Genomic DNA, 25,330 nt, shown 5'->3' with positions numbered 1-25,330 from the left:
TAATGAAAGGCTAGAGACCCAAACCAAAGGTAGATGTGGGATTATAATTGATATTAAACTGTATATAATAAGTCTGTAAAGGCTGTTAAATGCAGTGTATTTGGCTCCTCTGGGAACATGTGGATCCTGTATTTAAAGGCTGCACATGGCGACCCGCGCTCTTAGAACAGGCGCCACCTGGCGGCCGCAGCTTAAATTACAGGTTTTTACGGGTTTTCCTTTGGCACTCCCTCCTGGTGTTACTAATCCCAATCCAGAACTGTCTGTTCCCTTTTTGTGTGTGTGTGTGTGTGTGTGTGTGTGTGTGTGTGTGTGTGTGTGTGTGTGTGTGTGTGTGTGTGTGTGTGTGTGTGTGTGTGTGTGTGTGTGTGTGTTTTGTCTGAGAGCAGGGCCAGAGACAGACAGCAGGATGTCCATGCAAACAAGTTAATAAATTATAATGAAATAAAAAAAGAGGCAAACTACTGAACTTAAGTTTTTGTGTAATTATTGCTATATATTGTTTTTTATTTTATACTTTATACTAATTTTGTGTCATTTATTGATTTATAATGTTTAAAATGTTCAACTGTCAAATGCTGAATAATAAATAAAGATAATAAAAGTCATTTAAAAATCAATATATTCCTAAAATATTCCTAAAGAAAATAACTGCACTGTCCTGTCTGTTAAACTGTCTCGTCTGCTGTATTTATTGTAGTGTTATAGTTTTATGTCGCACTATTTTTACACTTTTGCACTTTATGTTGTCTATTGTATTATTGTTCCATTTTGCACTACAGTTCCAGAAAAAACGCAATTTCGTTATACTGTGTACCTGGACTCATATGTAATGACAGTAAAAGACTCTTGACTCTTGAAAAATCAAACATTTCATGTCCTCCAAACCTTTCATTGAACAGAAAAGGATTTTCTATGACCAACTCTTGTAGCCCTTTTTCGAGCCAAGGCCTGTTAAGAGTTTACATTAACCCCTTAATGTCATCTAATTTACATAATGAAGGTAAAATTAAAACTAGCTCCTTTAAATAGTAGATTGTTCGGCTTCTACAGCCCTGTTCCCATTATTTCAACAATTTGATCGCTTTAATTGAATGTTTTAAGTTCCATATCACTAGCTTTAAAGGACTTCTGTAGCAAAAAATGCTTTATTTTCTTTTCTATAATTATAAACGTGTTTATTTATTTTTAATGCAATGTTACATGGCTTATCTACTTCCAATACAATGAGACGCACAAGTGAGTTATTAATAAAAGTATTTTTTTAAAATATGTGTGCAAGAACATGTAAAAAAAAATATATATATATATTTGTCTGTTTATATTCTTACTATATTCTTGTAAAAACTAGTGTTTTATGCTCCCTTGCTCTATAACTTTTGATTTAAATGATTAGTTTATAATTTAGATTATATTTGATATATTCACAGGGACTCCCTAGCTTTCAAAAATCGTATTTTTCCTTCAAAAATATATAATTCCTACCATAAAGGGTTAAATAACAACCCCTTATTTAAGTCACGTGGTAGCTCTTCTTTGTCGTCGATATTTGCCGCGAAAACTGTGGATCAAACCAATGTGAAACAAAGCTTTTGTTTATAACACTGATTAAAAATCGCAACTTTAGTTTTATTTTTTAACTTTGTAAGGTATATTTTGTATAAAACTTTTATAAATAGTCATTTTTAGTTGGTAACTTTGTTAAAAACACTTAATATCGATTTAAAACAACAATATCTATTTAGCTACCTCCCTCTGTACATATGGAGTGGATCGTTCCAAGTCTGCACGTCTGTTTGATTGGTCAGAATTTCCCCGCGAAAACGACGTCACGCCAGCGATTTCGCGCCACTCTGCATGTATTTGGAGAGAAGGATCCGCAGTGGTAAGTTCCTCGTGTTTTTTCTTTTGTGTTAAAAAACGCGAATAATTTAAAAACAAGCAAAAGTTAAAACAAGAGTTTTAAAGCGATTCTTTATAATTATAAGGTGTGATTTTGTGATTAACGTAGCTGGAATTACTAATCACTAATTAGTAAATATTAAAAACGTTAAATAAAGTTAGTTGAATTAGTAAGACTTTGGATTTTGATGTTTTGTTATAATAATAAAGGTGTTTTTAATATTGATATGTAGTTAACGATGTATCTGTATGTAAATACGCACGTTTTGTTGATGTTTATCTATGTTTAAACATCTAAAATACACTATTTTACTGATTTTATCTGCCCAGCAACAAGTAGTGGCAAATCCAGGTCCCGAAAGTACGAATCCGCACCGGGATTTCGCACCAACTGCCTGGGCGGCTCTGCTGCAGCTGAGCTGCAGCAGAGCCGCCCAGGCAGTTGGAGCGAAATCCAGGAGTGGAATTGCACTTTCCGCACTATTTTACTATTTTAAACCACTTTTACTATTAACTATTTTACAATTTCACTGTTTTACTTTTTCAGTATTTCAATTCTTATGAATTTATAGCGAAATCCCGGAGTGGATTCGCACTTTCCGGACTAAATTTACTATTTGTACAAACTCTGACGGTACTAATCCACTGTTTCACTATTTTACTTTATTAAGTTACTGTTTTCATTATGAACTGCTTATGGAATTGGAGCGAAATCCCGGAGTGGATTTGTCCTTTCCCGACCATTTTATTATTTTAACTCGTTTTACCAATCCACTATTTAAAAAAAAAAACTATTTTATCTACCTAGCAACTAGAAGTGGCAAATCCAGATCCGAAAAGTTTGGATCCGCGCCGGTGTTTCGCCCCAACTGCCAGGGCGGTTTAGAATAAAAATACTAACTTAGTGAAGTTTGTTATATACTAAAATTAGTAATTTTTTTTTAAATAAAAAAAGTGCAAATCTTGGCAGCTGGAGCGAAATACTGTAGTGGATTTGCACTTTCCGGACCTGGATTTGACTGTAATGCCTCTTTTTAGCTCTTTGTTTCATGTGGAAATAATAAAAAAAAAACTTTGCTTGTTTGCTTACTTTACTGATTTAACATTAACTAACTATGTGTAAAAATGTTTTTATTTTAGTGAGTGTTCAAAATGTCTTCCCCATCCTCGAGCGCCCGCAAGCGAGGCAGGAGCAGCAATCCTCCAACCCGTGAGTTTAAATACAGTTTATTTATTATTTTACAAGAGAAATCTGGTGTGAAATGCACTTAGGTTGTAATAAAACATGATGAAGAGTGTTAACTTTTAACCTTCGTGTATTTGAAGGTAAATACAAGTACTGTCACGATTATATTTTGTAAATCATTTTATCTATATTATAAATTATATTATAATTTTATGACTATTTAAATACCACTGATGTCATAATAAGGGAGAGCATAATATAGCAATTATACTCTTAAAGACAACATTTGAATTAATCATAGATCTATATTTTATTTCTTCACCTGCTGCAGTCTGTTCACACTGTGTATATGGAGTCACTGATCTTTTGTCTGTTGTTTTAATAGTTTAATTGTTTTATTTGTTTGTGTGATTTTAGCTGGTAGTGAGGATGTCCTGTCTCCGTCTCCTCGCGCTCGTGAGCCGTCTACAGGAGAACTGCAGCCCATGCCGACGTCCCCGGGTACAGACCTGCAGAGCCCCGCGGTACAGGACACCTCCCTCTTCTCCAGCCCCATGCCCCGACGCTCCGGTACTACATCTATCTATCCATCCATCGCCAGGGTTCAGGAGAGAGTACTCAGCTAGAGCTTTGGGTATTTTCTGGAGCACAGAAAAGTTATTTAGCAGTTGGTGCACTAACAGGCATTGGGGGAATGCAGGCGCTATCTTGGCAGGTTGATTGAATCAAACGGTTAGTCGCATATTTGCAACAACAGGCGTTAAGGGGTTAATTCTAGATACTTAAAGGTCTAATTCTAGCAGAAATGAGACGCATGCATAAAGAAAGAAACAGGAATATGTACTAAATGCTTTGTTTGATCCAGTTCCTCAGAGTGAAGTGGATATGAGCTCTCCTCTCATATACGACACACCGAGCAGAGGAACGCCGGCTCGACAGAGACCTGATCTGGGGTCTGTCAGAAAGGCTCCGCAAGTGGACCTGAACTCTGACACGGTGAGTGTTAAAGTCTGAGTTATGATTTGATTAGTTCGATTAGTTTAGATCAGTGTTGTATTGATTAGTATTGAGTTATTAGTGTGTGTGTGTGTTAATCAGTGTGAATTTTCTCCTCCTATCAGCCGTCTGGAGAAGCTGCTGTAGCCAGTGAGCAGGCCGCTGGTCAGAGACTCGTCATCTGGGGAACTGATGTTAATGTGGGAACCTGTAAGGAGAAGTTTCAGGTGAGCTCAGAGCAGCATCACACAACATTTCCAAACCTTCTGTTGCAGAACTTTCCTCTGTAGAACATCATAAAATATAATAACACGACACACGAAGAAGAAATGCTAATATTGGAAATATTTTTCAGTTTTTAGCGTGTAGCTACGCACTTTCACCTCCTAGTAGATTTCACATTTCTCCTAATGAGTGTGTGTTTATCTACTGAGCCATTCACTACTTTCATTCACTCTTCATTTTTCTCCAAACTGTCGACACATCACTGCTCGCTCTCTCAGTCTTCAGTTCATTTCCTCTATTAAATCTCACATTTAAACTCAGTAACTTAGAACATCACATTATTCTCATTTTAAAAAGCATCAAACCTATAAAAAAAAGCTCTATATACTTTGCCTAATACTTAATTCACACTCATATCAAACACAGATCAGCCACAGCATTAAAAACAGCTCCTAACATGTATAATCACCTTTATTGTTTCTGCTACCCAACATTAATCCTAGATTTCTGTATTAATCGTTTGAATAAATGTGACTGAAGTGTGTTTTGTATTTTTATTGGCAGCGCTTCCTGCAGCGATTTATTGATCCGGAGTCCCGGGAGGATGAGAACGCAAGTCTGGATCTTAATGAGCCGCTTTACTTGCAGAAACTGGACGAGGTGAGCAGAGTGCTGGAGTCGCATGTTGAAAAGTTCAACTTAATTCAGTAATATTGTGTACATGTAGCTTCTTAATCTGAGCTGGATAATCCAGGTTATTTGTAGAAAAGAAGAACAGTCTCTACTGCCTCTTTACGTGTTTCTCTGTGTGTGTGTGTGTGTGTGTGTGTGTGTGTGTGTGTGTGTGTGTGTGTGTGTGTGTGTGTGTGTGTTTGTGTGTGTTTGTGTGTGTGTGTTTGTGTGTGTTTGTGTGTGTGTGTTTGTGTGTGTGTGTGTGTGTGTGTGTGTGTGTTTGTGTGTGTTTGTGTGTGTTTGTGTGTGTTTGTGTGTGTTTGTGTGTGTTTGTGTGTGTGTGTGTGTGTGTGTTGCAGATCAGTGTTGTTGGGGATCCTGTGTTGAATGTAAACTGCAGCCACATTCAGGCGTTTGATGCTGATCTTTACCGTCAGCTCATCTCATATCCTCAGGTAAGAGTTCTGATCTTCACTTTCACGTTTCTGAAGAGATTCTGACGTTCCTCAGTAATCTGATCATCAGATAACGGGAGAAATGAGTTTAATTGTTAGGAAATAATCAGTGTTTTCCTCTTGAAACCAAAAGAAATGCTAAACTCTCAGAATAAGACATGATGAACAGGTTTCAGACCATGTAAAAGTCACTGCACACATACTGCTATACCTCTATCTGGTAGCATGAATGCTAAGCTAGCTCTGTCACATTAAGACATTTTGGTGGACAATATATAATCGCAGCTCAAATTGCACTAGTCTGGTACTGCATGACTTTCTAAAATACTGTTCACTGTTCTATTAGAAAGTTATTAAAATATCATTGAAAAGTTACTTTTTTAGTAATTCAGTTCAACATTATTGTAATACATATATTATATAGATGTATTACAAACATATATTTATTTTATTGTTGTTGATTATGATCTAGAGCCAGTGAAAACCCACAAATCAGTATCTAAGAAACAACTTTTAATAGATGCAGATTTTATTTTCCAGCAGGACTTGGCACACTGCATAATACACGTTCTGAAGTTTGTGAACCCGTGCACTGAAGCAATATAGTATATTTAGTTAAAAATGGTTTCATTGCAAGTAATAAAATGTGTTTCAATCTAGTTTTCTTTTCCTGATCACAGGAGGTAATCCCGACGTTTGATATGTCCGTGAATGAGCTGTTCTTCGATCGATTCCCTGATTCTGTTCTGGAGCATCAGATCCAAGTGCGTCCCTACAACGCCCTGAAAACCAGGAACATGCGCAGCCTCAACCCTGAAGGTGAGTCCTGGTGTTTACATGGTTGTGTGTATGTGCTGTGGATCATCTTATAGCAGAAGAGTGTGTGATTTAATGTGAGATTTTTGGTGCTTTTCCCTCTGCATGTGGCTCCACCATTACTGAACTCCTGAATTAGTGAATTATAATATAAAAGCACAGTAGGTGTTGAGCAGTGTTGGGGTGGTAAATATGGTTCTAAAATAATACCACGCTATTTCAGATATTCCTGGCAATATGATAAAAGAGCTTGTGAAAGATCTTAAGCTTAGCAGCTAATGCTAATGCTGCTCCAGCAGTGCTAGCCAGGGTTAGTAGGAGGCTACATTCTGATATAAAGTCACCTCTGATTGGCGAAAGAGCTAACACGGTATGTATTTAAGCGGAAGTAAGAAGTGAATCTTCCTTTTGCAGCAAACAGCAAACAAATTGTACCAATTATTGGAATTATTGTGTATGATTAAAATATTGCACACCCCTAATGCAGTGTTAAAGAGGGGAAAAACTCAATCCTGTGCATTTATTTGATTGTGTTTAATATCTTGCAGATATTGATCAGCTCATCACGATCAGTGGGATGGTGATCAGAACATCACAGCTGATCCCGGAAATGCAGGAGGCGTTTTTCCGCTGTCAGGTTTGCGCGTTCTCCACGCGGGTGGAGGTGGATCGCGGACGCATCGCCGAGCCGGCGGTCTGCAGACACTGCAACACCACACACAGCCTGGCGCTGGTGCACAACCGCTCCGTCTTCTCCGACAAACAGATGGTAAGAGCTGAGGATCTGCTGATCTGTATACCAGATTCTGTGTGTGCAATTGGTTATAGGTGATTTCTGCTTTTAGATATTACCGCTCCACTCCAAGGTCATCATTAATGAAAACTAAGGGACAAACAAAAAATATATTTATTTACTACTGAATTTAAAGCAGGGTTCGTAGGGGCATGAAGAACCTGGAAAAATCGCAGATTTTAAAAATAGCAATTTCCAGATCTGGATAAGTTTTGGAAAAAATAAAAAGTACCCAGAAAGTTTTGGAAAAGTCGTGACAATTTGCCCTACAAGTCTTTTGTGTTCCATTTATCAAAAGAGGAAATCTATTTTGAGCGCAAAAATATCAATCAGCTCAGAGTTAATACAGTAATTTAACCTCTACACAATACAGTTCTCGGGATCTGACATTTTATTATTAAAAATGTGTCTCAGATTCATTTTATATCCACTTATCAATTTAGATTATAGTTTTAGTTGATGTTTGGTTTTAGTGTCCATGTCTGCACTGTTTAAAAAATTGTATGGTCATAAAAAAATGCCTAAAAAAGGCATGGAAATGTATTGGTTAAAAAGTGTATGAACCCTGTTAAAAAATAAAACTGTATCTAACTAGATCTGTGCTCAGTTTATAAAATTAAACATACTAAAATGTACTGAAATTACAGCTAGAATACAGTTAGTTATCATATGTATTAATTTATTTATAAGCGTTGTTTCCACCCCAGCAGTTTTAAATCTGCGTTAACGTGGGTCACTTCTTGTTTACAGTCACCTAGCTGCGAAATGGCAACAGAGGAAAAAATGCAGAATTCTGTACAGGATTAGAGTGATATGACCAAAAAAAATAAAGCACTTAAAAAAAGTCCTTTAGTGAAAACAGGATTTGTGGAATAAACTCCCAAATTATGGAAAAAATGAAGACTATAATTTAAAATAACTGAAGAAGAAAAAGTCAAAAACTAAATAAAATTATACTATAATGAAAAGCACAAAAGAGTTTTTAATCTTTTGAAAAGGATGAATTTAATTTTCTTTTTTTATTGGCAGATTAAACTTCAGGAATCTCCAGAGGACATGCCCGCGGGTCAGACGCCCCACACGACCGTGGTGTACGCCCACAATGACCTGGTGGACAAAGTGCAGCCCGGAGATCGAGTTAATATCACCGGTATGTTCTGATGATCAGTTAGGATGAGGTGTACCAAATTAATACTGTATTTTTAAGACTATAAAGCGCATAATGGGACACTAGTAAGGAACAGGGGTCTTCCCACTGGGTGGCAAAACCTGTAAAGCAAGAAAATTACTTTAAAATTTAATGAGTGCTGGATGTTAATCTACACAGATTTCTCTCCTGAAAACTGTTTATTTGGGTGAGTAAAGCCCTTCCGTTTATTTACAGTAGATTTTCAGATTTCCACTAAGGCTCGGTGCAGCAGCATTAGCATTAGCGGCTAACACCGCCAGACAGCGCTACACTGAGAAATCCTCAGTGTTTTGGTAAACTAGGGTGATATTAGCTAGCGGTTTGTCCAGCATAGCTTGTTTTAACACGGTGAACACACAGACTACAGTCTGATATACTCACCTCTGAATGGCGAAAGAGCTAGCGCTAAGTGTGGTTAGCGGCTAATGCTAATGTTGCTCCAGTCTCAGTGCTGGAGAACTAAACTGAAACTTATGTGGAGTGTCTTTACTGCTCCTTAATACCTGACTGATAGAATTCATACATAAGGAGCACCGGATTATAAGCAGCTCTGATGATTTTTGGTAAAATAAAAGTTTTATTTAAATGTAAGTGCGCCTTATAGTGCGGAAAATCCGGAAATTAAATCCAATTTATAGATTGTTAACCTAAAAACTAAGATTCACTCCTTGTTAACCCTTTTTATATATTTTTTAACAGGTATCTACAGAGCAGCACCCATGCGTGTTAACCCTCGGCAGAGTCAGGTGAAATCTGTGTATAAAACTCATATCGATGCGATTCACTTCCGGAAGACGGACGAGCGCCGGCTGCACGGTCTGGACGAGGAGAACGAGCAGAAGCTGTTTACGGAGGAGCGCGTCGCTACGCTTAAAGAACTCGCTGCCAAACCCGACGTTTATGAGCGTCTGTCCTCGGCCCTCGCGCCCAGCATCTACGAACACGAGGATATCAAAAAGGTCCGATTTATTTATTTACTTATTTATGATCAGTAAGGAGGTTATTCGTTTTATGCTTATTAAACAAATAGAATTCAGGATTTAACTTATGAGCAAATTTGAGTAACTCAAGTGAAGGAACTGTTAGACTTTATTTTTCTTATAATAGTGTGCAAAACATTTATTTTGTGCCTAAACACAGTGCAAAACAAAAAGTAGAAACAACAATTGAGCAATATGCCCCTTTGAGCAAAACAAAAATTATGTATTTACTGTTAATTTTAATTTCTGAACAAAATTGAAACTGTAACGTGTTCAACTCCTCTGCCACCACTAGGTGACAGTATAATGGCCTCATATGTGGACACCAGGCCCTTGTAGAGCAAAATTTAGTGTTGTGTGGTCTAGACAACCCAAAATGTGTTGTCCACACATGTGGACGCCAGGTCCTAGGAGGTTAAAAATACCAAGAAGTCAAGCAACAAGAAAAAAAAAAAGAAACATAGTAAAGAAGAAAAATATACGCATTAAGATGATTATTATTCATAATTGTTTTATAATCGCATCGCAGACTCTGAATCTGAATTCCCACCCCTGATAAACACTGGAAATTAAGTTGAACTTTTATTTACTGAATTAAAACGTTGCCTGTTCTGTGTTTTAGGGAATCCTGCTGCAGTTATTCGGCGGCACGCGGAAAGACTTCAGCCAGACGGGTCGAGGAAACTTCAGGGCCGAGGTGAACATCCTGCTGTGCGGAGACCCCGGAACCAGTAAGTCCCAGCTGCTCCAGTACGTGTTTAACCTGGTGCCGCGAGGACAGTACACTTCTGGTAAAGGCTCCAGCGCCGTGGGTCTCACCGCCTACGTGATGAAGGACCCCGAGACTCGGCAGCTGGTGCTGCAGACCGGCGCTCTGGTTCTCAGCGACAACGGAATCTGCTGCATCGACGAGTTCGACAAGATGAGCGACAGCACCCGGTCTGTACTGCACGAGGTCATGGAGCAGCAGACCCTCTCCATCGCCAAGGCAAGACCCCCGTTCCTCAGATCCTGTAGCTCTTTAGGATTATTCGGCGTTCTTTATCGCTCGAGAGCAGGGGGGTTCAACTGGTCCATATAGCTACGTTCACATTACCAGGCTGAAGTGATTTTAGCTTAATATGGCTTTTTTTTTTTTTTTTTTTTTTTTCACTTTTATATCGTTGCTGTCCAATAAAAAAACACTTTGCCAAAACAGCAACTTTACAAGAGAGAGAAAAAACTTGTAAAATTTCAATGGAAGTCAATATAAAAAGAGTTTATTTCAGGTAGAGAAATTGATTGTACTGTTAGTCACATGTTAAATTGTGCTTTATTTAATGTGGTTTAGGCTGGGATCATTTGTCAGCTGAATGCACGGACCTCTATTCTAGCAGCAGCCAATCCGGTGGAGTCTCAGTGGAACCCGAAGAAAACTACAATTGAGAATATTCAGCTCCCCCACACACTGCTCTCCAGGTAATACAGTAGTTTGTTTTGAAGATTGGATTGAGGAATTATACATGAAAAATGTCTTTTATTTTTTTTTTTTTTTTATAATATACTGCTTGCGCATTTTTTAAACTCTGCTATGGATGCACCTTGTTCTGCACATTTTAGAGGACTCCCTACTTTAATACACCTCTTGTAATTCTGAATGGGCATGATTATAATCTGATTAGTTAAATCAGTTGTGTTGGGAGCAGGACAACATCTTTGACTACATTTATATGACAAGCCTTATGGCTCAATTTGATTTGATTCTATTGACAGTAGTGGCATTGTGTATAAAATCTGATGTCTTAATCTAATATATATTTAGTACATGAATTATAAAATGTACTATTTTCTATACTTTTAACTAATTGCATGTCATTTACTTAATGCATAAAAAAAAAACTTGATAAACATTTACCAATACCTCTGTTTCTCTCGTTCAGGTTTGATCTGATCTTCCTGATGCTGGACCCTCAGGACGAGGCGTATGACCGGCGGCTCGCCCACCACCTGGTTGCGCTGTACTACCAGAGCGAGGAGCAGATAGTGGAGGAGTATCTGGACATGGCTGTTCTGAAGGACTACATCGCCTATGCTCGTACCTACATCAACCCAAGACTCAGTGAAGAAGCAAGTCAAGCACTTATTGAGGTATGAACCAAACGAGTCAGCAGTAAATAAAGTCTCCTTTCCTGTTCCTACAGCTAATTTTGAACCGTTTGTTCAGGCCCGTTACAACAAGGCAAGCAAACCAATCACTAATCAAACCAACTAGTTGCTGACAGTAGCAGCCAGCCGGGTTAGTCATTCCTGCAGCCGGCAAAATATGAACATCAGCAATCTCTTCTAAATGCCTTGAAACGTTTTTTAACGTTTTTTTAATATTCTTATTGTCCTAATGAAATAACATCTGATAAAACTTTTTGACAAAAAAAAAAACTCCATCGTACTTTTTATTGTACTTTTACAATTTATATGTAGGCACAAAAATGTGCTGCACTTTAATAGACGTTTTTGGTTTTTATACATTTTACAAGTCTTAAGTTTCTTTTTAAGAAACATTTTAAGTTACATTTGTTGCATACATACACTTTTGAAATGTATTTAAAATTTATTAAATGTGTTGTCATATCACCAAAATATTGTTATTGCAAAAACACTCAAACATCATATATTATTTTAGGGGCATATCACTCAGCCCTACTCAGGATGCACATGGTGTAGGAGAGGTCGCTTAGATGTTTTGGATGCACTACTTTTTGGAATAATTATAGGCTCAGTATAGATACCCAATATGCCATGAAAGCTTAGAATCTCTGCTTTTTAGATATTTAGCCAATTTAGCTGTATTGCCTTTTGGAAAATAAATATATTGGGTAAAAAAATACCTTTTTAGCTAAAGTTTTATTAAAAATTACATTCATAATTGGCATTTGTATGTCCATATTTTATCCAGTGTGGGCATGTTATACATCATTCAAACCGTCTGGTTCTCAGAATTACGAAATTAAATTTAATTGGAGCCAAAAGTGAGAGTTATTTAAAACATGGGAGTTAAGAGGTTAATGCCTGTAACTGTGTTTCCTGCAGGCGTACGTGGACATGAGGAAGATCGGCAGTGGAAGAGGCATGGTGTCTGCTTACCCTCGACAGCTGGAGTCCTTGATCCGTCTGGCTGAAGCCCACGCTAAAGTCCGCTTCTCAGACAAAGTGGAGACCATCGACGTGGAGGAGGCCAAGAGACTCCACAGAGAGGCCCTGAAGCAGTCCGCCACTGATCCCAGAACAGGCTTCGTGGATATTTCCATCCTCACCACAGGTATGTGGTTTTACACTGAGATACAGTGGGAAACTCATGATCTGCACAGTTAATCAGAACATGCTGAGCAATAACAGGGTAAAATAACGAGCAGAGCAGCCCCGATGCAACAAGGCAAGCAAACAAATCAATTGCCTGTAGGGCCCTCAGAAACACTTATCAGAATCCCCCTCAAGGGGGCTCCCAGTAGTTGCTGACAGTAACCAGCCAGCCAGGTTCGTTATTCCTGCAGCCGGCAAAATATGAACCTTCAGCAGTCGTGAAGCAGAGTTATCCATTAGGCAACCATCAGGAAACCGTTTCTCAGGGGGACGTATGTTAAATATTTCACTCTTCTAGTCGGTGATAAAACTCCTGCATCTGGACTGCAATTGAAAAAACAGGAGAATCAGTGAGTTTTTAGGCTTCAATTTTTCAGTTCAGTTCAGTAGCTCCTCCATTTCCACTTGCTGTTGTGTTTTATAACGTGGATCTCCATGGAAACCGTGGCGCACCCAAAGTGTAATTACAGTGCACAGCAGTGGACAAATATCTATTTTATTAAAGGCGAGGAGACGAAACTCAGAGATGTGCGTCCGGACGGGACTAAAATTACCGGAGGAGCACGGAGTTCAGACAAAAACAGTAGATAATTCAGCCTGTAATTTACTCAGAGGACGTCTGAGAAAAACACCTACATGATCGTTCTGGACAGGAATAAAATCACAGAGGATAAAAAAAAAAAAACATAGAGAAAATAACCCAGAACCCCTTGAGAAAGTAATCCCATCCAGATAGGTCTTAGCTGAGAGTTTTCTGTATTAGAATGCTGTTTCGTTAATGTTTTTGTGCATTTCTGTTTTTGTACGTAGGTATGAGCGCCACCGCAAGAAAGCGTAAAGAGGAAGTGGCGCAAGCCCTGAAGAAACTCATCCAGTCGAAGGGCAAGACTCCAGCCATGAAGTACCAGCAGCTGTTCGATGACCTACGTGGCCAATCAGAGGCTGTAAGCATATTCTGCTGTTTTTAATTTCATTATTTCTAAATATTTAACTTAGGATAACTCTAATCTTTACGTGCAGAATGTCAAAATTCTCATGATGAATGACTACAGACTTAGTAAAAAAAAACGTGTTGCACCAGTGTGGTGATGAATACTGATTGATTTCTCTCCAGGCCATCACCAAGGACATGTTTGATGAAGCACTCCGAGCGCTCGCTGATGAGGACTACCTAACAGTCACAGGAAAGACTGTGCGTCTGCTGTAAATATACCCAGAAGTTGGATTAATTAAAGATCTTTACGAACTCTATTGTCTTGAAAACTGATGTATTTTTTTTGTCTTCCTGTTGTGCATTTAATTGTTGATTTTGTATGAAGTCATGTTACTGTTTGCAATAAAAAATGTTGTATTTGCTGTTCATAGCCTTTCGCCTTGTGCGTTCCGTTCCAAAATTAGACAAAGCTAAAGAGGGTTATAGGAGAATTTCTTACTTTTTGTTTTTCTTTTCTCCTTGTATATTTATATTTTTTGTGCAATGTGCAGTTTACACTTTTTCTATAGGCTTGAGTTTAAAAAATGTAAAAAAATATCCTCTGTACCTTTTAAGAGGTTACTGTTAGCAAATGAAGCAGATAGAAGATAGTCTTTGTAAATGAGTATTAGTTTTAATTCTATCTACATTTTTAAAAAATCATTCCATTCTTAAACACTTAGAGAACAGAAGCAATGGAAAAGTTTGCTTTGTAATTGCAGAAAATAGCATTATGCTATTCACATTTTATTGTGCAAATTATAATGTTTGCTTCAGTATATAATGAAAGGTGTGAGCATAAATGTATAGAGGTGATGTGCTGCATATAGAAGGCTAGTACGGTGTTAAAAAGCCAGGAGTTTATTTATGTTGCACCTTTCAAACACAACGATCATTCAAATTGCTTTACAAATTAGAAAATAGTCAAATTTAAAATGATCTAACAAGAATAGAAATAAAAAAGCATAAATAAAACATGATTCAAACATTATTAATGCAATGTATTTAAAATATGTTTTAATTAAAAATACATTTTTTAAAAAGTTCTGTTAAGGGATAGAAAAAGATCCTCTGGTCTGAATAGAGCAAAAGGGTTTTTTGTGAAACTCAACCTTTTAATAGTATGATTTACTCAGTCTTATTAAGGTAAAGTGTTATGTGCTTTGTTTGATTATCTATATATTTACATAACTGTAAAAACTGATGTTTGCAGATAAGGGAACATACTAATACCACACAGTCTCTGTTTTCCCACATCTTTTTATGTTCCATTAAATGAATTAAAACTCATTTGATTCATAAACCAGCACAACTTATTTCACAATAATAAAGCCCTTGATAAGTCTGTTATTAAATATAATGATCTTAAGTATTAAGATCCTCACAATTTACAAATTTACACACATTCATTGGATATAAGTATTTTGTTGTGCTGAAATATTGAAAGAAAAATACTACAGTAGAGTACAGTAGTTAGGTTAAAAAAATACTCCAGTAGATACAGATACAGCATTTTGGCATTAAGCTCAGTAGTACAGAACTTTCTAGTACTATATAGTACTTGTACTATGCATACTTAAGTACAGTAGTGCATATACAGTATTTTGGTATTTAAGTAGAGTAGTACAGGTAAAGTATTTTTGCACTGAAGCTCAGGAGAATATGACTATATAGTACTTATAGTATACTATACTATATATACTTAAGTACAGTCAGGGCCGGTTCTAGAGGGAGGCTGAGGGGGGCGTTGCCTCCCCAGATTTTTTTTATTTGTTTTACTTTTTTCTTTTGAACAATCAACTTTTCTTCATATTTTAATTTAATGATCATATTTGTATTCTCGCTTATTCCTAATTCCACTTTTGAATATTATATTCTCAGCCTTTGTCTAGATACTTTTTTGTGTAATTCTAATTTAACCAAGATGGGTTATTGAAATTAATCACAATTTGAAAATCTTTATTAATTTACATAAGCAGAGTATACGCCTCAAAAAATGATATATGATAGAAAATGACATCTATTGTATCTGTATAACGTCACCTGTAAAACAGCTGGGGGGGGGGTTACCTTGTGCTGTTGCGGGACTGCGCGCGCTCCTCAGTGCAGTGGTGGTGACGTTTTGGTCAAGTGATATGACGTCACGATATCGTGCGCTTCTGGATTTGGCTGGAGAAGATGGCGGCCTCCTCAGGTTTGTCTCACAATATGGGAAACAGGCGCGGGGGTTTGGATGGGTTTGCGGCGGGGCTGCGCTGGGGTAAACGAGGGGAATGTTCTGTACGTGCCCCGGTGTGCTGGGCGCTCCCGGGGCGGCCGGGTTCCCGCTGTTCCTGCTGCTGTACCCGGGTCTCTGAGCGGTGTGGCTCCGGCTGTCTGATACAGTTATCGGAGTGAATGGGAGCGGGGCTGGGAGCTCCGCTCCGGCCGCGGTACGGTTAGCTAGCGTTAGCTGGGCTGATTTTTCGGGGTGTTTTAACCGGCGGTGTCTCTTATCTCTCTTTATCTAGTTTGTGTATGTGTTAAATAATATTCGATAAATATAAAATCAATAAAAACACGCAGGAGAATCAGAGTGCGTAGGGTTTCAGCACGCGGCCCGGACTGCGGTGCTAAACACCGCGCTAAAAACAAGCTATAGAGGCTAGCTAAAGACCTGAGGTAACTTTAGCTTAGCTTAGCCTGCTAGCTGAAATAACGCACATAGCTTAGCTAACAGCTAGCTTAGCTCTGTGTGTTGGGCTGGTAGCAGTCAACACTGTAGGCTAACTACGCTAGCTAGCTAACCACTTAACGTTAACTGAGTAACTGACTGACTGACTTTCTAAACTAACGCGGTGTTTTAGTTTTCTCGATATATTTTATTACGGTATAATGTTACAGCGCTAATGTTTTCTGGCTCTTCATTTCACCCCGCGCCTCTGCAGCCCCGACAAACCGGAGAAGCAGGTTAAACAGTGGGGCTAACTTTAGCTAGCGTTAACTCCTGACTGGGGAATTCTCGTTAGCCTGATGGCTAATCAGCTAACCTGTGAGGAAATTTGAGGGCCAGAATAGATTAATAGGATAAAAATCCGCGCAATATAAAATAGTTCCATTTTCCGGAGCAACACACGTTTTATTTTTGTTATAGCTAGGTTAGTTAAGTAAATAGAAAAACAATAACTTACCTCAATACCTGCTGCACTCAACATGCGAGTAATACAACGTATAGTTAATATATAATGTTTTTTTAAGTACAAAACATTTATAATAAATTATACTAGCGCATCTCAAACAATAAGACTATTATTGTAAAGTTAATTTATTTCTGTAATTCAGTTTAAAATGTCTCTCTTATATTGTATAGGCGTATTACATGAAGACCCCAAAATCTGTCTCAGAAAATTAGAATATTATATAAGATAAATTGGTACTTTTGGCAGTATGGGCAGTGTGCCAAGTCCTGCTGGAAAATGAAATCCGCATCTCTTTAAAAGTTGTCAGCAGAGGGAAGCATTTAGTGCTGTAAGATTTTGTGGGGAGGGGAAACAAAACTGCACTGACTTGATAATAAAACACAGTGGACCAACACCAGCTGATGACATGGCTCTCCATGTTTTGTTAAACTTGCCCTATAATTTATTAAGAATGTAATCATGATAAGAATAAAGACGTTAATTACATGTTCCATGAACTGCAGTAAAGATGCATGGTGCAAAAAAAGTTTAAGTTTCAGCATTGTTGGAACATGGTTCCAGTGTTTGACAGCGCACTAGGCATTAGTTTGCAGCTCACTCAGAAAGGCTGGGAAGGGCACTTTCCATTCAAACTGACTGTTTTAACAGATACTAAAACCAGAGCGATTGCATTCCAGACATGTTTTAAAATGAGTAATCTGATCTAAGATTTAAGCTATACCAAGCATTCACTAGAAGGTTTTAAAAGTCTTGACATATGCATAGTGAGTCTGCTATTTAATGAATCGGCTCTTTGACACTATTTTTAGTTACTAAAGAAATCTAGGATTAATTTTTTTAATGCTAAAACCAGCTACAAGGAAACAAACAGATACAAAAAAGGTGATTTATAATGTTGTGGCTGACCAGGACCAGTGTAATATATTTACAAAGCTTGTGTTATTGTTGTAGCTGATCCGTGTTTAATGCGTATAAATAAAGTATGTAATGTATTGTAATGTATCAGGGAAGTGATACTTTTTAATTGAGAATATTGTTTTGAGTTAATTGGGAGATTTAATGGAGGAAATAAACTAAAGACAGTGTATGTGCAAGAGAGAGTCTTCAGAACAGCGATGCTGTTTCGACAGTTTGGAGAAAAATGAAGCGTGGAGGAAAGTAGGGGATGGCTCCATATGTAGCTTTATCATTGTGGATAAACAACGCGACAGCTCAAACACCCACGATCAACAAACAAATGTGGGACAGAACGAGGGAAATGCGAGATCATACGATATATTCACTTTAGAACATGGTAAAAACGTGCACCTGTTTTTCAGAATGCGTACATGTTGGCAGGTCTGAATCAATTTTTAGAATTTGTGAATCGATTCAGAATCGACCATGTCTGAATCGAGATAAATCCAAGAATCAACAATTCCTCCCACCCCTAGTCATTACTCTGCAATCTGCCAGTCATCATCTGCACACAGTCATCAGCAACCAGAGGAGTCTGTTCAGTGTCCGACTTCTCCTTCACAAATGCAGAAACAACAGATTTAAAAACTCCTTTCTCCCTCAAACCATCAGACTGTACAAGGAGGGTTGACAGAGGATGGGATGGAGCAGTAGAGTGAAAATAAAATAAACCAGATTATGTGCAACAGTATTAAACAATGCAATAATTACATGCAATACCTCATCTGCTGGATTTTCTTTTAGGCTTTTAATGTTGCTCCTTTTTATATTTATTTATTTTCTCCCCTCTATTATTTGGAACCCTCCCAAAGAGCTCTATCTCTCTGTCCTGTCCATACATCTCTGTCAAGCTCCTAGTGTTTGAGGCATTACTATTGATTAGTGTGGTCCAGATGAGTTGGAGTAATTGACCTATGATTTCTGTTATTCTCCTGCAGCTTTATACAGTTAATCTCACCAGTTCAGCAGGTATTTTATTTAATTTTACAAACATGGCAAAGACTAAAATGCTCCTACTCATGAGTATGAGTATACAAAAGATTTGCACCACATGTAAGGTATTTGCAAAAACATGTGCCACACGCTTAAACACATCAGGTCTTCTCTTAAGCTTGTAGTTCTTCGCTAGTTTTGTGGATCTTGTCTGCTTTTGCAATATTTAGCTATTCATCCTGATTCAGAAACTATAGTGAATTAGTTGGTAACTGGTTTGGTTAGTACATCTTGTGGAGTCCCACAGGGTTCTACAGTAAGTAACACTAAATACAGTAAAATATTATGATATAAAAACTATAATATGTACTTAATATTTTAGTTCATACAGCAGATTATTTGCCATACAACTGTGCGGCGCTTCATGTACCACAGTTTGAGAACCATTTCTATAGGATACTGACTTATTGCATAAATTTGCAACGATTTCAGCAACATACAACTTTTCCACCAGTACAGAGGATTCACTGCCCATTATAAACATCTTTAATATTCAGTTAATTATATGGATAATTATCAGTGTTATTGCAGTGTTTGTTGCTTGTTTTTATTGTATAGGAGTTAAAGTTCCACGCAATTTTCGTTTGTTGGAGGAGCTGGAAGAGGGACAGAAGGGTGTTGGTGATGGCACAGTAAGCTGGGGTCTGGAAGATGATGAGGACATGACTTTAACACGGTGGACAGGAATGATCATTGGACCTGCGCGAGTAAGACTTGACTTTGTAAACTTGAGAAAATTGTCCATTTGAGTTTTTATTAATCAATGCACTAAAGTTATTTGCTTTAATTCTGTGATTATGGACCAGAAAAACACCATTAGCAATGTTTTGCTATGTTAAGATTATCACAATCTCTATTGCACAATTATCAATGGTTTTCCATGCTTTAAATTGTTTTCATGTTTGTTTTTCAGACTAATTATGAAAACAGGATATACAGCCTGAAAGTGGAGTGTGGACCTAAATATCCTGAATTACCACCAACTGTTAGATTTGTAACAAAAATTAGCATGAATGGAATAAATAATTCCAATGGGATGGTGAGTACTCTTCAGATTATATTTACAGCTCTGGAAAAAAATGAGAACACTTAATTATGAATTTCTTTCATTTTACCCAATTGAAAACCTATAATTAAGAGAAAGATGGATGATCACAAGCCATCAAACCACCAAACTGAACTGCTTGAATATTTGCAAAAAGATGCAGAGCTTTCAGACCTCAAATAATGCAAAGAAAACAAGTTAATATTCATGAAGTTTTAAGAGTCAGAAATCAATATTTGGGGGAATAATCCTGGTTTTTAATCACAGTTTTTTTTATGCATCTTGGCATCATGTTCTCCTCCACCAGTCTTACACACTGCTTTTGGATAACTCTTGGATAACGTTTTGAATTTGATGAATCAAAGAAACTCGTCATTTTTAAGTGAGCTATAGATGTGAATAACTGCAATGTGTGTAATTAATGTGGTTTACACATAATTTACCAAGAGTTTTCCCAAAGATCATTCTCTGTATTAATTCAGTTATTATGAATGAAGTTTTACCCATTTAAAAAATACGTTCAGTGCAAACTAAAATGTAACTGCAGCTTTGGAGAGAGAGAGAGAGCACAGAAACTCTTCCCACCTTCACCATAAATAATTCATAAAGGTTTTTTGAGTCCAGAAAATCTTCCTCCAGGGACTGTTGTGGCAGACTTCTAGAAGGCATGCTTGCAAGTTTGCAACAGATGTAGTGATTTCTACATTCTTGGTTTAATCAATAGCTTAATAATAAAAAAAAACTGGATTTTGCATTACTTTTGCATTCAAAGGCTTTTAGTGTTTTTTTTTTTTTTTTGTTGACAGAATGCAACGTGTCTCAATTTCTCAATTTATTCTTTTCTCCTTCTGTTTCAGGTGGATGCACGTAGCATACCAATTCTAACAAAATGGCAAAATTCTTATAGCATTAAAGTCGTTCTTCAAGAGCTAAGGCGTCTAATGATGTCCAAAGAGAATATGAAGCTTCCTCAACCACCAGAAGGACAGACGTACAGCAATTAATTGTAAATGATTGTTTTTGACCCTCTGTCTTAAACCTTACTCTCCTAGAAATGTCTCAATGTAAGTCAGCAGAGAACAAAGATTAAAAAAAGGAAAAACAAAAAAAGATCGACTCACTCCACACATGAACAGACAGCACTGCAGGGGCGGGATTGGACATTTCTAATAGTTTAGCTTCTCTGGAAAAAAAAAAAAACGAAACGCCTATAATGTGAGGCTGTGTGTGAAATTCTGTTTTAAAATTGAGTGCACAAATCCGTTTCCTCCACTTTGACCATCTCAACTTTTTGTTCTGAACCATGTTTTTTTTTTCTTGTAGGCAAAAACGGCATGGCAGAAATGCAAGATCTGTTTCTTTTACGTTAAAATGACTGGACACCAAAACTTAAGATAAAAAATTAAGATGCATATATGACAGCATGCTGATAAAATCCTATAAAATAGTTTGGAGGAATTAAAAAAGAGAAACCAGCTGTTTAATAAGTTGTTAGTTAGCTGAATTTATTGGGTGTGTTGGAAACCCTCACTGACGATTATTCTGAGGTTATTAAAGTGTGCCTGTAGTCTTACCTGTAGTTTCACAAAGGGGAGGGACTGGCTTTTTTCTTTTGGGTTTTTTTGTTTGTTTAATTATTATTATTATTATTTTTATATCTGTATTTGACACAATAGCAGTTTGTTTCAGTGCGGTATCTTACGTGTAACAGATGCTCTATTCTGTTTTAAATGAATCAATCCATGCATTTAACTACAAGACGTGTCCGGTGCATTAAAAAAAAGTGACTGCAACATTCAGAGCATTTTCTATCTCTCCTTCTATTCTTTCTTTCTTTTCTTTCTTTCCGACACGAGCTCACTGTATGTACACACACACACACACTGCTAAATGTTAAACGTGCATTACTCTATGATGCAACAAACCTCTGAAAGTCTGAGGATTTTCTGCGGGACGCCTTCAGACCCTGATTTGCTTCTTCTGATTTGATTATTCTCACGTTTAAATTTATATACAGCCGCACTGTATCCGTACTGATCAGAATTAACTGGTTTTCCCCACATTGTTATAATATAACTGCAGCAATAAATTGATGTAATAAATTGTGATTAGCCCATGTAACACTTTAGCAAACCCGCACTGAACTTTAGTAATCCACTTATGAGCCTAATTTCAAGTTATCTGGGGAAAAAAAAGAACACTGTAATAATTATAATAAAATTGAGTAGTTAACATAGTTGTTTTATGTTAATAAGCTATAAACACACTAAAGAGTGATGTTATTGGGCAGAAGGTGTTTTTGTTATATGAATCTGTGCGTTTCAGAACCACCTAATCACTTAAAAAGTTGTTTGCAACGAGTGTACTCAATTAACACCGTTCTGTTTAATGAAGCATCTCATGAAGCATTTTGGTCCCTTTTTATTTTCTTTATTTTTATTTTTTTTAAAGATATATATTCTGGTTATGTTGAATTTGTGACACAGGGGCTGTATTCAGGATAATAAATCAAATATTGTGGAACACAAACTGATCTCTCTTTTTGTCTTTGTGTTATTCCATTGGCTTTGACTTTAATTTAACATGAACAATGTTGGTTTAAAAATGGGTTGTATTTAGGAAATTAGTATATTTTAGGAATATATATATATATATATATATATATATATATATATATATATATATATATATATATATCAGTGGTGCGCAGTGAATATAGTGGGTACCCCTTCTATTTTAAACAGCTTTGATTGGTCAGTACCGCTGTCAGTCATATAAGTCCTATAGCAATTCAGTTTTAATTCAATTTTAAAATAACAGTAAATAAAATATAAAAATAGAATTAGAATAAAAAATAATTATAATAAAGCTTGGTTTAATTTATAAGAAATTAAGATCAAAAGAATGTAATATTAATACAACAAAAATCAGGTGAAGTTAAGCAAAAACTAATTTTTACATAATACAATAAAAATACAAATAAATAAATGAACTAAAACAAACTAAAGCAATAATAAAAATAATAAAAGAAAATATAATCTTTAAAAAAATAATAAAAAAGCAATATTACAAAACTATTAAAAATAATAAAAGAAAGAAAGAAATAAAAAGGAAATACACTACTAAAATAAAAGTTAAGAATGAATAAGATTAAGTAAATCAGGTACAGGCTGTCTGAAGGTGGTTAGATATTAAATGTTTAAAATGATTTAGTGACTCCAGTGATCTGAGATTTAGAGTGGAGGAGAGAAACAGAACAGGCAGCTTCTCCAAGTTTCCTGTAGGAGATTTAAAACCCTCAAGGTTTTCAGAATATAAATAAGTTATTTTACTGCAGGGAATTTGTATTTTGTTTTGTATCACCTACACCTGTATTCTGTATACAGGACAGGGCATGTTAAAGGGGTTAAAAAGGGGTTAAACCCTGGATAGACCTGGTTCAGGGTTATTATTGTGAATGGGGGTTAACTGGGAGCAGATTCACTCTTCCAGCCTGCAGGGGGAGCTGCTCACACACTCTTTATAGGGTTTATAAAGGCTCTTTATTAACCCTCCTGTTTTATTATGTTCAGTTGTCAGGAACAGTAATGGTGTTCCTGGATTAATTTGACCTGTTGCATGTGTTTAATTATTCATAATATGTCTGAAAGCATGTTAATATTTCATTACTAAATTGCTAATTATTTAATTGCTAATTATTTAATTGCTAATTATTTAAATGCTAATTATTTAAATGCTAATTATTTAAATGCTCATTATTGTGTCAATATTTAGTGCAATGGTGTTCCTTACCTCTAACAGATAATGCTTCAAAATCATTAGGATAATTCACTTATTTTGTTTCACTACTTGTTTCACTACTTCACTACTTTAAAAGAGCAAGATATAAAACAAAATAATTTTACATAACATTGAAACCTAACATTGCAATTTTGATTTAGTCTTTGGTTTTGCAGGGGGTGGTTTGCAAATATGTGAGATGAGCCATTTTCATATTATCTGTTGATTACACTAATTAAAGCAAAAAGAAGAAGTTTCATGCTGAAAAAAAATACTTTTAACAATTTTTCCTAGATCTTAAAACTTAAAAACATAATAGAAGGGGTTAAATCAGTGTAAATCCAGTATAATATCTCTGCAGGCCTGAACTCCTCAGACTCTCAGACTGAGGAGAGACTCTGCTGACCTTGCTAAAGGGAAGTGTGACAGTGGCCGTAGTGTCCTCTCTTTGTTCTGATGTGTATGTGAGTGTGTGTGTGTGTGTGTATGTGAGTGTGTGTGTGAGTGTGTGTGTGTGTGTGTGTGTGTGTGTATAATTGAAGCATTATTCTCAACACCAGTAAGTCATTTGTGACTGAGAAATCCTTTCATCTTCAGTTGGTCACTGCTGGGAAAGTAGTCTATCAGACATTCAGTCAGAGAGCACTCAGTGTCTGAATACATTCCTGACATACATCTCTGTAAAAAAAATAAGAGACCCCTTAAAAATTATGAGTTTCTTTGATTTTATCAATTTAAAAACCTCAACCAGGGTTATTCCACCAAATATTGATTATTTCTGAACTCTTAAAACTTTATGAATATGAACTTGTTTTCTTTGCATTATTTGAGGTCTGAAAGTTCTGCATCTTTTTTGTTATTTCAGTCATTTCTCATTTTCTGTAAATAAATGCTCTAAATGAGAATATTTTTATTTGTAATTTGGGAGAAATGTTGTCTGTAGTTTATAGAATAAAACAACAATGTTCATTTTACTCAAATATAAACCTATAAATAGCAAAATCAGAGAAACAGATTCAGAAACTGAAGTCATCTGTTCATTTGTCCAAAGCTGTATACTGTATGTAATATTCTAATCTCTTTTTAAAGCTATACTTTAAACATGCCTTTATCTGTCTCCAAAACAGCAACTTTACCCTTGTGTTTAGATAGTAACTGCATTTCAGTTGCACTTGCAGTACATGGCTTGTACTTGTAATTTCTCAATGACTATAAAGTTGAATGTAATATAATATACATATATATTAAATATTGCTTCAGACCAGAAACCCCATGTCTTGTTAAATTTACTGCTCTGTCTCTCCTCCACCCAGTGCAGGAATTTTATATGCCCTGTTAAAGAATGATAACGAGACTGGCTCTAAGTTTCACGCGTTTCAGTCTCTCCACATTCGCCGCCCAGTGGGAACGAGACTGAAGGCCTAAATTAGGAAAAGAAAATATTAATGTATGAAGACGAAAAGCGTGCAGAACAAATAATCTGTGTACGGATTCCATTGGCAGTTGTTTATCCAGAGGGGGAGGCCATCAGACTTCGTGTCTCTGCCGAGCAGAGCCACCAATTTACTGGATGTTTTTAATTATCGCCAAGAATTAGAGCTGAGCTTCTCGCGAGAACTCTGGAGCTCTGAGTGTAAACAGTCATGTAGATCAACTATATCTCTGCATTTCTCTGTTTAACATCTAGAATAATGGAAAATAAGAGCGTTTTTTTCATTTTCTGGAGGCTTTTGCCTGAGAAAGTGAGAAAACAAAGTAAAAATGTGTTGTTGTTATTATTATTATATTGTTATGTTAAAAAGGGTAAAGGATTTACTTTTACTTTCTGATAAAATGTTTCTGATGAAAAGCTA

At 36.6% G+C, this 25,330-nt stretch overlaps 3 protein-coding genes across 3 annotated transcripts in view; 2 read left to right on the top strand and 1 right to left on the bottom strand.

The window, feature by feature from the left end:
• The window catches only part of abcd4 (ATP-binding cassette, sub-family D (ALD), member 4), a 234,306-nt gene that overhangs the window by 169,253 nt on the left and 39,723 nt on the right, over positions 1 to 25,330 (bottom strand). The window lies entirely within an intron of this gene.
• mcm4 (minichromosome maintenance complex component 4) lies at positions 1,795 to 13,914 on the top strand. Its single transcript, XM_007234869.4, has 17 exons — positions 1,795 to 1,885; positions 3,043 to 3,112; positions 3,506 to 3,658; positions 3,954 to 4,084; positions 4,210 to 4,311; positions 4,874 to 4,969; positions 5,341 to 5,436; positions 6,117 to 6,255; positions 6,801 to 7,021; positions 8,075 to 8,195; positions 8,934 to 9,193; positions 9,837 to 10,202; positions 10,545 to 10,672; positions 11,134 to 11,341; positions 12,281 to 12,509; positions 13,361 to 13,494; positions 13,665 to 13,914. Exons 2-17 carry the CDS (start codon positions 3,055 to 3,057, stop codon positions 13,755 to 13,757), a joined length of 2,535 nt encoding a protein of 844 aa, XP_007234931.2. The 5' UTR covers positions 1,795 to 1,885; positions 3,043 to 3,054; the 3' UTR covers positions 13,758 to 13,914.
• On the top strand, positions 15,570 to 22,226 carry ube2v2 (ubiquitin-conjugating enzyme E2 variant 2). The gene is made up of 4 exons (XM_007234868.4): positions 15,570 to 15,717; positions 19,211 to 19,359; positions 19,566 to 19,691; positions 20,555 to 22,226. Exons 1-4 carry the CDS (start codon positions 15,702 to 15,704, stop codon positions 20,699 to 20,701), a joined length of 438 nt encoding a protein of 145 aa, XP_007234930.2. The 5' UTR covers positions 15,570 to 15,701; the 3' UTR covers positions 20,702 to 22,226.

This window comes from Astyanax mexicanus, chromosome 6, assembly GCF_023375975.1.
Source record: "Astyanax mexicanus isolate ESR-SI-001 chromosome 6, AstMex3_surface, whole genome shotgun sequence".
Lineage (NCBI taxonomy): Eukaryota > Metazoa > Chordata > Actinopteri > Characiformes > Acestrorhamphidae > Astyanax > Astyanax mexicanus.
Note: the sequence above shows the minus strand (reverse complement) of the source record. Positions and strands in the feature narration are given on the sequence as shown.

Bases quoted from the DNA above. Each gene is read 5' to 3' on its own strand.
- mcm4 (XM_007234869.4), top strand. From the start codon at position 3,055: ATGTCTTCCCCATCCTCGAGCGCCCGCAAGCGAGGCAGGAGCAGCAAT. The intron at 6,256-6,800 runs GTGAGTCCTGGT...AATATCTTGCAG, and splicing joins GCGCAGCCTCAACCCTGAAG to ATATTGATCAGCTCATCACG. The intron at 12,510-13,360 runs GTATGTGGTTTT...TTTTGTACGTAG, and splicing joins TATTTCCATCCTCACCACAG to GTATGAGCGCCACCGCAAGA.
- ube2v2 (XM_007234868.4), top strand. The intron at 19,360-19,565 runs GTAAGACTTGAC...TTTGTTTTTCAG, and splicing joins TGATCATTGGACCTGCGCGA to ACTAATTATGAAAACAGGAT. The intron at 19,692-20,554 runs GTGAGTACTCTT...CTTCTGTTTCAG, and splicing joins TAAATAATTCCAATGGGATG to GTGGATGCACGTAGCATACC.